Source organism: Pleurodeles waltl, chromosome 3_2 (assembly GCF_031143425.1).
Source record: "Pleurodeles waltl isolate 20211129_DDA chromosome 3_2, aPleWal1.hap1.20221129, whole genome shotgun sequence".
Taxonomy (NCBI): domain Eukaryota; kingdom Metazoa; phylum Chordata; class Amphibia; order Caudata; family Salamandridae; genus Pleurodeles; species Pleurodeles waltl.
In genome coordinates, this window is record NC_090441.1 from 44,115,200 (window position 1) to 44,130,303 (window position 15,104).

General features: G+C 44.5%; 1 protein-coding gene across 1 annotated transcript in view; it reads right to left on the reverse strand.

Moving 5' to 3' along the window:
• LOC138286445 (uroplakin-3b-like) overlaps positions 1–15,104 on the reverse strand; it is a 121,234-nt gene that overhangs the window by 24,117 nt on the left and 82,013 nt on the right. The window contains exon 3 of the mRNA XM_069226710.1: positions 5,763–5,991. Within this exon, the coding sequence (XP_069082811.1) occupies positions 5,763–5,991 (229 nt within the window). The remainder of the gene's footprint in view (positions 1–5,762; positions 5,992–15,104) is intronic.

Consider the following 15,104-nt stretch of genomic DNA (forward strand, 5'->3'; position numbering starts at 1 on the left):
AACGCTATGAGCTCTAACTCGACCACACACGAGACTATTGCATTCCAAATGCTTGTTATTCTTTGGGAACTTTGCAATGTTTCCTGACTCACCGTCTCCTTTGCTATTGCTAAGTTTTTTGTGCATTGCTAGATCATTTTCACTGCAAAGAAAGATACGGTTTACTCCATTTGAACCCTGTCTAATTTGAAAATATATGCAGAAAATGTCTCCACAAGTTTATCTTTTGCAAAGCTTTTCTATGCATAATGGGAAATATTTACTGAATATGTATCTTTAACTTGACCGTTTCTGTAGAGTTTCTATGCATAATAGCATTGTGCAGGGTAAAAAAACAGAACAGCGCTTATTGGTAGTCTGTAATACATTTCTCACATTCAGCGTAAACGGTCCTTGATTTGGATCCCGAGTTGAATGCAAATTCTTTGATGACCGTTTTTTCTCTGCGGAAATCCTTCCAGATATTTTCAGGAGTAACTGGCAGGGAGTATGTGGGAAAGAAACCATGTTGCTTCTGGTCAGAACTGAATGGTATTCCCCATTACAACATGTGCCCCCTCGTGCTCTCGCTGGCTCTTTCCTTCTCTTCTCACTCTCTCTCGAAGCCTCCCTGTGCCTGTGGCCATTAACCTCAGGGAGCAGGGAGAAGTGACAAAGGCATCAAGAGAGGCCCTACAAAACAAGCATTTTCAATGTAACGGGTCTCACATTTGCTCGAGTTAGAGCTATTAGCAGTGTAAAGAAAAAAAATGCAGCGCAATCGCGCTACGTAAAATGCAGCGCGATCGCGCTGCGTGGAAAATAAACAGATAAAGTAGTCCGGACCCCAGGCTCAAAACATCGAGCCTCGTATGTTTCTAGTAGTTTACCGGTGATGGGTAGGTGGGCTAAACACCGGAAAAGGCATGACGTATGCATGCCTTTCACAAATAAAGGCAAACGGATTTTAAAAGGCAAGCCCACGAACCAATGTAAGTGACTGACGTGGTATGGGCATGGTTTCAAGCCCAAAGAGAGATTAATGAATGGACTGAGCACTTTGCGCTCGCCCATAACCAGTCTCCAAGTGCTCGAGCCCACCGGGGAAATGTGCAGAGGAATAAATGTCCTGTCCGGCCCTAATCGCCGCTTAAACTCCTCCCCCCTTCCCTAAGGGCAAAACCAGCAGGGGTGTAACAGTTTTAACGACCATACATGCCAACCACCTCAGTAAGATGAGCTATTTTCAGCGACATACATCTTCTATTTCAACATTATTAGTGTTTAATCTAAGTGCACATACACGATCGCCAAGGTCACAAATTTCAGGCAGAAGTGGCAAATAATTTTTTTTTTTAAAATACAAACTTTGTAACTGCGTAACATTGTGACGTTTGGAAAACTTACAAAAACACCTCTCCAAAAAGTGATGACATGGGGCAGTGATAGACAGGCGCACGCCAGGCTTGTGGTGTGCAACAATTTAATTACAGAAATAGAGCTGAATGTATGGATTTAACACCCAGCATTAGCAAAGGAGACAAACATATACCGAATTTGGAGAAGTGTGTAACCGACACAGACGTTCCCAAGGGATCCTTAATTATCCACCAGAATGATTTGCATGTTGGTTAGTGCATGAATTATAACACTTTGGACAGGACATGTTCATTGCACCTTTTTTCAGGCAGTTTGGATTTGTTTCTGCGTGTTTACGTGTTAGAGTTTGACAATACGTGCTTTTAATATGCATTTTGTAATTGCGTTTTGTTTTCACCTTCGCCTTTCTTATTTCGGCTCTCAGATGTGATAATTGGGTTGGAATGTGGAATGATATGGAAATATTGCCCTCATTCGTAACACTGTTTCATCTCTGACTTGTTTGGGCATGTTTCATGTTTAAAATCCTTTCATATGTTGTTGCATGTACATGCACGCACCAGCTCTTGCATTATGCGTCAGTAATATTTTGACTGCTGCTTGCCATTCAAATGCTTGCTGGTTCTTGGCGTGTGCTTATGTTTGCACTCAGGCTTCACTGACATTTTGGGGGTCATTACAACCCTGGCGGTACAAGACCGCCAGGGATGTTATGATGGAAGCACCGCCAGCAGGCTGGCGGTGCTTCCCATGTCATTACGACCGCGGTCGCACCGCCAGGGCCAGCAGATTCCCGCCACAATGTAGCGCTGCCCAGGGGATTACGAGTCCCCCTACCGCCAGCCTTTTTCCGGCGGTTTGGACCGCCAGGAAAAGGCTGGCGGTACGGGGAGTCGCGGGGCCCCTGGGGGCCCCTGCACTGCCCATGCCACTGGCATGGGCAGTGCAGGGGCCCCCTGACAGGGCCCGTGCAGCTTTTCACTGTCTGCATAGTAGACAGTGAAAAGCGTGACGGGTGCAACTGCACCCATCGCACGGCCGCAACACCGCCGGCTCCTGTGTTGCGGCCGAGGTCCCCGCTGGGCCGGCGGCAGGAACTAGGTTTCCGCCCGCCGGCCCAGCGGGGATCTCCAAATAGCTGCTGCGGGGGTGCGGCCATCCAGCGGTCCGATCTTGGCGGGCGGCTCAGTCGTAATGAGGGCCTTTGTGTGTTGACTAACACATGAAATGCACCTGTGTACACTTGATTTTACCTGTTAAGTCTTAGTTTTATTTTACTATGCAAATAATCACAAGCCAACTCACTTTGCTTTTCACCTTTGAGTTACTGCATGGAAACCCAAGCAGGTAGCTACCGCCGGGCTCAGTTACTGTGAGCCAATGCAGAGGAGAATGGTTTACACTTAAATGACAGGATATAGTGACACCACGCACACGTCGCAAGCTAGTGTGAGTAAACGTCACCCCACCCCCGAGGCTATTTATAAAGAGGTTAGCCCGAGACAGGTGGAGGCTTGGAAGTGATATTGGCATCACTTTAAGCCTCGTGCAAAGATTATGTGCCTTTGCATAATAAACCTGCAATGTGGCCTACACCATTTGCTAGCAGCCTTTTTTTTTGTGCTTTGAAGATGGTTAAATAACACCAGTAGGCTACACATCCCTTCACCCAAACTACTAACTTTATAAAATACAGATCACATTTTTTAATTAGTCTTTGGGAAGAGCAGGTTTTACATGTAATTACCAAGTACAACGCTTTTCTTTTAATCCTTTGTCACACTGACTACTTTCTCTGCTCGTTTTTAGGGTCGAGCCTGTGAGAGCATGCGGTAGCACATGCATCTCTCTTGTTAGAGTCCAGCCTGCGAGAGCATGCAGTAGCACATGCATCTCTCTTGTTAGAGTCCAGTGTGCAAGAGCATGCGGTAGCACATGCATCTCTCTTGTTAGAGTCCAGTCTTCAAGAGCATGTGGTATCACATGCATCTCACTTGCGATGCTCTACTGTTATCTAATAAGGGCTTTGGAGCCCACCCCTTGTTAGGTCAAGCATAGCAGCGCGCAAGCGTTGCTTTTCCATAGTGTTGATGTTTTTCTGGGCTTTTAACCACACCCATCACTATCACTCGTTCGTGGGCTTGCCTATTAAAAATCTTTTCTTTCGCTGTTAACTGCTTTACGTTTGTTCCTCCATAGGGCGGTTTCACACCCACGTTTTTTAATTGGCTTGCTTATGTCAACTGTTTAACTTTTTATTTTCAGTTTGTGTGGCAAGAAAAGTCCAGTTAGTAATTTCCAGAGCTAATAGCTCTAACTCGAGCAGACGCAAGCCCCATTACAGTTCAAATACACCAAGCAGATGGCTGTTTATTTCTGCATCTGCGGACCATGTTTTTGCCTTAACATCTAGTTTTGATCATATTCATCATTCACCAAAGACCCAGGTTCAGTTCGTGCCACTGCTCAGTTTGTTTTCATGAACATCAGGAGTTTGCCTATCACCCCATAATGGATGAGCTGTTTTAATTTCCGTTGTTATCAACCTCGTTATTTCTGCTTTCTGTACCACTGTTTACGATAAACTGGATATTTGCAATTTAGCCATAAATTCTGTGTGCAGGTGAGACAGGCTTCTGCATCCGGCGGGTGTTGGGCACACTGCTATATTTCCATTCTCACATTTTCTGTAAGCCTGTCATAATTTGGAAAACATATCCAGTCTCCATAGTGGAGGACGTTATATTACAGTGTATGGATATAATATTGACAATGGTGATGCACCCAAGACTTTATCATCTGAGCAGCAAATTGCTTCATGAAACAGCATCAGTTATGCAAAACTCAGCAGTAATCATGTTATCATTATTGGAAAGATGAAATGCTAAACCGCCCAAAGAGGATTCAAACCTGTGACCTTCAGACTACTCACAGATTTCTGCAATGTTATAGTAACACACTGAGATATTTTACTTTCAAATACAATATTTCGAAGTATTAATGCAGCTTTCCCAGATGTACCTTGCATATATTTGCAAATAAACAATAAAAAGGTCAGACACATCTTCATACATGCAGTAAGGGAACACAGGTGTGTGCTAAAAAATGGAAAGGAATGAGAGAACAGATCTGCTTACAACAGAACATTTCCACATTCCAACAGCTGACCTGCTAGCGACCGCAGTGCGCCTTGAAATATACTTCAGTGCACTGTGCATGCAGCACAGTGACGTGCTTTTATCATATTTTGAACAGAATGACTCAGGGACCAGGACATCTCGGAGAGTTGAAATACACAGGAGGCTGAGACAGATCCCAAGTTGAATGCACTGATGAGACGGCCAGGGCAACCTGGAGAAAGAGTAGCCCCTGGAAATCTTGAACCCCAACACTGCGCCCCTTAAACTAGGATAAAATTGTCTCCTGTGCATACAAAGCCTGAGCTGAGACACAGATGAATTCCTAACATCACAAGCAGTTGTAAACTATATCAGACTCCTTTAAATTCCAGCTGCCCTATTGAAAAACTGCTTTGAGAACATTGCAGTGTTAACAGCGATTGTGTTCTCCAATTTAAAAATACTTTTAAAGGGTCAATAAAGGCGTAACATAAAAGATAACCATTGCATAAGTTCAGAACGTGGAGTACTTACCTAGCAAGCAATACTTTGTTTATAAATTTGACATTTTCGCCCTGTTCTTTGTTTCATTTCATCATGTAAGCCATTCTCAAGTTCTTGGTTAAAGCAATTTGACAAAAGCAATTAATCATCGCCCCTCTCCTTATTTAAATAGCACACACAGTTCAGCAATTATTATCATGTACCAATAGATTCTTGCCTTTTAACATTCTATAAACTTCAATCATTAGGAAATAAAATGTGGACAGGAATCTTTTTCATTGTTTCAGAATTTCCATTGCATTTTGTTATAACTTATGCACTACTAGGTAGAACCACGCAGTTTGAGTTTGAAGTGCCGTGTGTGAAAAAATATTCCATTAAGCCTACTGGCCCTTTATATGCAGGGCCACTGGAACTATGTGGTAAATGGACCAAAATATGTGGCAGGGTTGACCAATTAATGCGGCAAAAAAGTCCAGTTATGTATTTACAATGCCAATAGCTCCAACTCAAGTAAATGCGAGACCTATTGGATTGCAAATGCTTGTTAAGGCCTGCCACCGGCCTACAGACATTGGCCAATCTCATTACAGCTGTCACGCGCCCCTAAACTTGTCTTCCAGGCTAGAGGCCTGTCCCAAGGGCTAGCAGCGCACTGCACTACCAGCTTGTAGTGAGCGGGCATTGCACAGCGTTCTCATCATGCACCGTGGTTTCATGGCTAAACGTGTCATGTATTCAATTGCAGCAGTTAGTTTAGAGCCAGGGTGTAATACGTACCTGAAAGAGGTAGTTGGTGGCAGGGGGCCATTGCAGAAGGCTGCGTCTTGCGCGCAAGCGGTGTTGTCCCCAATACGCAGCATGGAATACTTCCCGGGTGGGGTTGGGCATACGTAAGCGTCTCCCGTGGTGTTCAAGGCAATGTAGTAATTTTGAGAGGCAAGTTTGCTACGTGGCAGTGAACTGACTGTGGTCCGTGTTACGGAAGTAAAGTCGATATTTGTTGAAGCTGTAAAAAAAAAAGAAACGGTGAGAAACTGCTATAAGTTATGGCTGGGTGAGTACACAGGCGCAGCACACGTGGCAGGATACTTGATTATAGGCAAAAATCATAAAGCAGTAGCCAAACAGTCTGAATGTATCTCTTGCACTATTATAACCGGTGAACATAATTTTCTCTTTTTTTCAATGAAGCTTAGACTGACAGTGCGGCTCCCTGGGGAAACTATTATCAAGCAATTTGTGTATTATACACAAAAAATGCAGTGCATGCGTCATCACTCATAAACAAACTCATTTTGTTTCAGGGGATTTTCTTTAATCCTAGCCTAGCCATGGGCGTAATGAGAGCTGGAAATGTTCTATTCGCTCATGTACATGATGTAAGGTTATGAAGATACATGTGAGTGACAGTCATGGGGGCAGGGATTTAGGAGCCAGGAAACTTCTTACTACTAAAATAAAAGGCCAGATTTACAAGACCTCAGAGCCTCCTTGCGCCACACTAGTGTCATTTGTTTTTACACTAATGTGGCTCAAGGAGGTAATTTTCGCCGCCTCATATTTACAAAGTGGCGCAATGCATGCACTGCAGCACTTTGTGACTCCTTACGCCACATTACGCCTGTGCCAGGCCTAATGTATGTGGGGGTGGTGTTCCGGCATTAAGAGGCCCACAAAAATGGTGCAGTAAAATTGTGAAATCTACAAGATTTCACTGCACCATTTTTGGTGTTATTTTTAACGCCTGCTCAAAGCAGGCGTTAAAGTGACACACCCATTTTAATCAATGGGCCTCTTTGCAGGTTCCTGCACTAGCGTCGACATTTTTATAAATACGGCACACCCATGATGTCGTTAGGTGGGGCAAGTACAATGCAAGAAAACTGGCACATACGCACTGATGTGTCAGTTTCTTGAAAATAGGCCCCAAAAGAGCTTAAGACCCAACTCTACATGCAACGCCTTGTTGCTGAGTACCATTCTGCTACCTGTTTTACCTTGGCTGACCGCCTCCCCAGTTCTCCTTGATTTACGGCCCAATCACTTCTGCTCACCAAGCAAAACCTCACCCCTCAATCCCCCCCTGTACCCTATGCAACCTCCCTGGCCTGTCTCACATTGTCTACTGCACACACAGTTCCACCCTCACTGCCACTCACCTCACAGCCCTGCTAACCCTTCTCTTCCATGATGTGCTGTGTTGATGCGGCGTAGTGCAGCAGGTGAAGTGACGCCGGTGCAGGGATGCCCCCAGGGGCCCACTGAACCTTAATTATTGTCGCATTTCACAATAAAAACAGCAACCAGGTGGAACATGCCTTCCTTGCCTTAGGGCCCACAATGACTATGCCACTGGTTTTCGACATCCCTAGTACACCTTCCCCTCCTCCAGTCTCACCATGCTCCCCCTTCACCTCGCCGTCTTTCATGCTCTAAGCTTCGGCTAACCCCATGGCCCCTCCCTCTCTGCAAGTCAACGCACCAGGTTGGCCATTGCTAAACCTGTCCCTTTGTGCAGTATTGCACCATGCCATGTCCTTCTCCACCTCTTGCTTGTTCCCCAGGACCCAAACTGTCCTTCCCGTGTTCACCCTCACCACCACTGCTTCTGCCTTCACTTTGGAGAGTCCCAGTGCTTTATAACAAAGGTTTCTTTCACTCCCCAACAGGGGTCTCCAACCTCTTCTGTTGTGAGAGCTGCTTATGATCAATAAAAATATTCCTGAGCTACTAATATCATTAGTGTTGTAATAGTGATTCTATCAGACAAGATTATTTTAGTTGCCCTCCTATGCAAAATTACCCGTAGTGATACCATCTGCATCAAGCAAGGTAGCCAGCAGTAATGGAAAAAAAGCTTTGTCAATTTGGAATGCCTTTACATAGGTAATAGATCACAGCCATAGCTTAAATGTCCCTGGAAGCAAGGTAATATTAGTAATAAACCTCCCCAATGCATCATGATCTATCACTCAAATATCAGCTTTAAATATATTTTGGAAATTCAACCACCAGCTTGTCTCATTTCAACTACACATTTTTTTGTTTTGGTCTACATATAATAATTCAGTCAAGCAAAAGCTTCTAATTTAGGCTGGACTTGCCACATGAGAGCTACTTTTAAGCAGCTGGACAGCTACCAGTAGCTCACAAGTTACTCGTTGGAGAAGCCTGCTCTACAAATACATTCCCATACCAGCACATGTGTATTTGTCGTGGGTTACTGGGCAGAACTGGACATTTATGTGGATTAAGCACTTAACAGCAACGATAGAGCAAACTGCTGAAGCACACTGAGATTAGTTTATGTTCTGCGGGCTTCATTAGTGCATATTATAGTCCAGAAAAGAAAGCAAAAAGATTATTAGTTGCTTATTTTCATACACTTGGAGTGTAAATGGATGACTTATTCCTGACATTACCAACACCTCTGGCCAGTGCAGGGGCCTACTGTCCTCTCTGGAATCTCACTCACAGATACTGGAAAACCTTCCACATTGCAGAGGTAAAGAAACAAGCATACCCATAGGAAAGTGCATAAAATATCTTCCTTTGATTACTAAATTATATTGCATTGTACTGGTATTTATTTAGCAATATCCATAACCCTTTTGAGGCCTTAAGTGCGTTCTGAATGGGCTGATTGGGCCTGCACCCCTTTTAAGCACTGCAATGCCGTTGCCTCCACACCTGATTGGCCGGCTTGAAGCACTCCGACCAATCGGCAAGCCTTTCCTTCGTGTGCTTGGGCCTCCCATGGCCAGCTGGTCACGCCCTTGGGCGACATTTGTCATGGGCCCCAAACTGGTCCACCGCGCTGACTGACCTGCGAACCCAATGATCTGATTACATTATTTATATAGCTCTTCATACGCCTAGCAAGGCTGCGACAGGCTAACTTTTGTATCAGTTGTTTGTGCGCCTTTTGCAGTGCAAGGTTTACAGGGTGGAGTTGGCAGCTTGGCCAGTTAGGGCCATGCTGGTGAAAGTGCACCAGTTTTCTACAACAAAATGAAATGAAAGCACGGTGCACCTAATGTTGTGACCAGCTGTCAGCTGAGATGTATATCCCGGTTTTACCTGGAGTCCCTGTCTGTCTCATCACATTTCTTGGATCATGTATGAAATATTCTCTGTACCATGCTTGATAGAAGCCAATAAAAACATGTAAAACAAGCAAGCAATATAGCGGAGAGTATGAAAAAGGTGTTTTTGTGAAACCAGGTATATACCATCTTTAGGGTGAACAGTACCAAATGTAGAACCAGGCACTGATGTGTATCAGTTGAGTCCGCTTGGTTATATGGAGCACACTGTCCAGCATAAGAAGACCCAGCTCATAGGGGGCACTAATACACCATCCAAGGAGGGCTGTATAGAATCCAGAGGGCCAACTCATGGAAGGAGCTGGTAAACCATCAAGTGATTGTTATAGGGATCCACCTTGGAGTGACGGAGGACCAGCTGATTGAAAGATCTGTTAAACCATCAAGTGAGTGATACAGGGATCGGCCTTGGAGCAAAGGGGGAGGACCAGTTGATTGGAGGAGCTGTTAAACCATCAAGTGAGTGATATAGAGATCCACCTTGGAGTGACATCAGACCAGCTAATTGGAGGAGCTGTTAAGCCATCAAGTGAGTGATACAGGGATCCACCTTGGAGTGACATCAGACCAACTAATTGGAGGAGCTGTTAAGCCATCAAGTGAGTGATAAAGGGATCCACCTTGGAGTGACGGAGGCCCAGCTGATTGGAAGAGCTGTCAAACCATCAAGTGAGTGATACAGGGATCCACCTTGGAGCAAAGGAGGAGGACCAGTTGATTGGAGGAGCTGTTAGACCATCAAGTGGGTGGTATAGGGAGCCACCATGGAGCGACAGAGGACCAACTCATCGGAGGAGCTGTTAAACTATGAAGTGAATGGTATAAGGATCCACTTTAAAGTGACAAAGGACCAGCTCACTGGAGGAGTAGATAAACCACAAAGGGAGTTCTAAATGGAATCTACGTCTTAAACATACATGCATTTCCCTTTAAAAAATAAACATACAAAATCCTTATTATAAGATAAACATATTTTAGGACCGGCATCGAATATGCATAATAACCTTTCAAACGTTTGTGTATTCTGATTTTCAAAAACTTAAATAATGACATCACAAGTACAACATGTTTCAGACCCAGTGCATAACATCCATTGGCAAAGCCAATAGGTCTCACCTATGTAAGGACTATTGGCTTTGTCAATGAGTTTTAGCCATGTTGTACACCAGCGTGGCTGCTGTTCAGCGTGGCTAGAAGTCAGTTGCCTAGAGAAGAGTCACGTGGTGTGTTGTAAGGTGGAATGGCGAAGAGTCGAGTTGAGCATTGTAGAGTGGAATGGAAGAGAATGTTGTGTATTGGCGTGGCATAGCGTTGAGTCTCGTAGAGTGGCATACACTGGAGTGGCATAGAGTAGAGTGGACTGGTGTAGAATGCATTGGTGTAGTTTTGCAGAGTATAGTGATGTAAAGTGCAGTGGCATTGAATTTAGTGGCATACAATGCAGCATCATATAATGCAGTGGCATAGATTACAGTGGTGTATAGCAGAGTGCAGTGGTGCACAGTAGAGTGGCACAGAGTGAGTGGAGTGGTGCAGAGTAGAGTGGCACAGAGTAGAGTGCAGTGGTGTAAAGTGGAGTTGCATAGAGTAGAGTGGCATAGAGTGGTGCAGATTGGAGTGGCATAAAGTTGAGTGATGCATAGGCGCAGAATAGAATCAAGTGGCATAGAGTGCAGAGTAGAGACGAGTGGCATAGAGTGCAGTGGCGAACAGTGGTGCAGAGTAGAGTATAGTGCTGTAGAGGGAAGTGGCATAGAGTGCAGCGGCATAGAGTGGAGTAACGTACAGTGGAGGAGTGCAGAGTAGAGTGGCGTAGAGTTAAGTGACGGAGAGTAGAGTGTCAGAGTGCAGTGGTGTAGAGTGGCATAGAGTACAGTGATGCATATTAGAGTGCAGTGGCATAGAGTGTAGTTTTGTAGAGTGCATTGGCGTAGAGAGCAGTGGTTAAGATTAGAGTGCAGTGGCATAGAGTGGAGTGGAGCAGAATGCAGTGGCGTAAAGTAGGTTGTTTCAGAGTAGAGAGAAGTGGCATAGAGTGGAGTGGTGCAGGGTAGAGTGCAGTTGCCTAAAGAGGCACAAAGTGGAATTGCATAGAGTAAAGTGGTGTAGAGAGTAGTGGCCTACAGTGCAGAGGTGCGGAGTAGATCAGAGTGGCATACAATGGATTGGCGTAGAGTGCGGGGCGGAGAGTTGAATGTTACAGTGTAAAGCGCACTGGCGTAGAGTGTTTTGGCATAGAGTGCAGTGGCATGCAGTGCAGTGTTGCAGAATTGCGTAGAGTGGAGTTGTGCAGAGCACGTTGGTGTGGCCTGGACTGTAGTGGTATACAGTGCAGTAGTGAAAAGTGAAGTGATGTAGAGTACAGTGGCGAAGAGTGCATTGGCATAGAGTAGAGTAGTACAGGTTTGAGTAGAAAGGCATAGTGTGAAGAGACATACAGTGCAGTCGCAAAGAGGGGAGTGTTGCAGAGTGCAGTGGCATTTAATGGTGTAAAGTGGAGTGGTGCAGAGTAGAGTGTAGTAATGTGGAGTGGTGCAGAGTAGAGTGGAGTATGTATAGTGTGGTATTGCGCTGCCATTACAGACAACACATTTTCAGTTGAAATCACCATTACAATCAACTGCACAGGCATACAGTTTTACTAATAAAACTATACAGTGCAGAAACGAAAATGTGTGGAAATTGCATCACCCGGTGTAATGATTTGTTTTGATTACATTAAAATATTTGTTTCCAGTGCACTTCAGAAATAACAAAAATGTCCCTCATTTGTGTTCCTAATTCCGATATATTCTGAAATACTTACACAGTTCATTTAAATGTTGTTGTGTGCTAGAATATTTTTTTTTGTAGCGCTGTTTAAGTTGTATAGTAGAAAGCATGGATATAGTATGTCCAATATGGGAAACACTAGGGGGCATATATACAAGCGCCACTGGAGCATCACTTTATGTGATGCTCCGGTGGCACTGTCCACTGCACCGTATTTACAAGGCGGCGTTAAGCTTAATGCCACCTTGTAAATACGGCCCCTTCACACGCAGCACTTTGAATGGAAGGGGCTTGCAATGGGTGTTGCTGTGGTATGCTGGGCACAGACTTTAGCTCTGAGCGACAGGGTAGGGTGCCTATGATGCCAAAGGCCATGCACAGTGAGGTTTAGTTGCAGGGCCTAACTTTTCATCAGGTTAGTTACCCAAGCTTCCGCAGACAGTCAGCCTTTGCTGCACATGGGTTTTGGCTGTGCACACCACCAGTTGGTTGTATTTTTGTTTTAATATTTGTAACCCTTTTGCTGCTAAGCCTTCCCCCTCCTAGTGCTAAGCAGTTTTTGGCTATTTAGGGTACTTTGCCCTTAGGTCCCCATAACATTTGGTCCACGTAATGTATCCACACCAAATTTGCGTCCCTTTTTACCAGCATTGTGGGGATTCTAAAGGTACCCGGGGTTTGTTAATTCCCCTAGAGGGAACTGAGAAATTAGCCAAAGTACAGCAAAAGTTGGATGTTTTGGGGAAAAAAGTGCTGCAGAAGAAAGTGTCTGTTTTTACCCTGCAAGTGGCATCAACGGAGGGTTGCGCTGCTGAAATCACCATCTTCCCAGCTTTCAGGAACAGGCAGACTTGAAATAGAAAACCAAATTTTTCAATACAGTTTTGGAATTTTACTGGGACATAGCATATGTTTCCTATTTTTGGGCTTTAACCTTCAACAAGCTAGTGGTACAAATGGCTATGAAACCAATAGTGGATCCTGAATGGCTATTCATTTTTGAAAACTAGATAAACTTCTGAATTCAGCAAGGGGTTTGTGTACATCTTTCAAGGTTTTCCTATAGAAAGTAACAGTTGAAATAAAAAAAATATTGAAATTGAGTTGAAAAAACAGCCATTTGTGTCTACATTTTCATCTGTTACTTTTAAGTATGGCAGATTTTCAAAAGCAATATAACGTCCTCTGGACCCTTCTGGTGTGGGAATATTTAGGCTTGTAGGTTCGCTAAGAACCCTACGTACCCACAGCCAATAACTGAGCTGCACCTTGCAATAATTTTTCATTGTGTACCGGGTCTACAGTCATTCATTTGGTAACAAATAAAGAGGGAGAAATAGGTATCAAGGAAACCCATGTATTTCCGAAATGGGCACAAGAGTTGGAGTTCAGAAGCAGTGGTTATTTGCATATTTCTGAATTTGGGGATACCCGTAATAGCATGTGAATTAGGGGCATTTCTCAAACTGAGCTCCTTCTTACACACTGTCTTCAATTTGGAAGGTACAAATGCAGACAAAGACAATTGGTAACAGCACTTATTCTACTATTCCATGTTCCCCTAAGTCTCCTGATAAAAATGGTACGTCACTTGTGCAGGTAGGCCTAATGCCCATGACAGGAAACGGCCCAAAACACAACGTAGACACAGCACATTTTCCCACCCAGCACTTACCCTTTTTTGCAAAGTGCCTAGCTGTGGATTTTGAGTCTTAGCTCAGCCGGCACCTAGGGAAACCTAGCAAACCTGTACATTTTTGAAAACTAGACACCCAGGGAAATCCGCTGTGGGGTAACATTTGTGTGGTTCTCACCAGGTTCTGTTACCCAGAATTCCTTTCAAATCTCAAAATGTGTCTAAGAAAACACAATTTTCTCATATTTCTGTGATGAAAAGTCCTGGAATCCGAAGGGAGTCACAAACTTCCTTCCACCCAGCATTCCCTCAAAGTCTTCCGATAAAAATGGTATGTCACTTGTGTGGTTAGGCCTAGTGCCCGTGACAGGAAACTGACCAAAACACAACATGGACACAGCACATTTTTCCACCTGAAACGGATCCTTTTTTTGCAATGTGCCTAGCTATGCTATGAATTTTGGGTCCTAGCTCAACCAGCACCTAGGAAAACCTAGCAAACCTGTAAATCTTCAGAAACTAGGCATCCAGGGGAATCCAGGATGGGGTGACTTGTGTGTCTCCCATCAGGTTGTTACCCAGAATCCCTTGCAAACCTCAAAATCTGTCTAAGAAAATACATTTTCCTCACATCTCTGTAATGGAAAGTTCTGGAATCTGGGAGGAGACATAAATTCCCTACCACCTAGCGTTCTGCTTGGTTTCCCGCTTAAAATGATACCTCACTTGTGTAGTTGGGCCAAGTGCCTGCGCTAGGGAAGGGGCAAAAAGAGTGTAGAAATTGAGGTGGAACCAAAACGGGTCCAAAAGGGCAGTTTTTTCCATACATTTTTAGACTGACTATGCTTTGGACACCTGCACAAGTAGGTCATAGTTTTTATCAGTACAGATGAGGCAATGCAGGGTGGTAAGAATGTTGTGGATTTTTGCGGATTCCGGAAGTTTCCATCACAGAAATGTAGGGAAAATGCAGGATTTCAGGCGAATTTGGAGGTTTGCAGGGCACTGTGGGTCAGAAAATGGTGTGGCGTGCATGTGAAGCACACCACCCTAGACACTCTAAATGTTTAGTTTTCAGAAGTGTTTGAGTCCAAGGGTTTTCCAGGTGGCAGCATACCCAAGCCCAAAGAGTGCAGCTGCTCACCATTACTATTAGGATGATATTGGGAGTTAGGCAAGCGCTCCTGGCCCATATGTAAAATCAACACCACAAAGAGTCAAATGTCCTCTTGTTTGAAATTGGGATGAGATGCTTTTGTCCACAGGGGAGCAGAAAGACTGTTTCCCCATTTTTGAGAGGGTGGAAGCATGGCCATGCCCATGCTGGGTAGCCCACACTCCTACAAAAATTAAGCCCTGGTGTCTAGTGATATTTCTGCCGCCCAGGGGGCAGATGTGCAGAAAGACTAATTCCTTTTTTGGGGGGTATGGGGCATGGCCATGCCATGCTGGGCAGACCCACCCCTACATATAAAAAAAAAAAGTAATCCCTGGTGCCTAGTGTTTTTTCTATCGCCCTTGGGAGGAAGACTGGCCTAAAAATAAGGCCAATCTGCCCGCAGGGGGAGCAGAAAACAGCCAAAATAATCGCCACATTATGGGGAA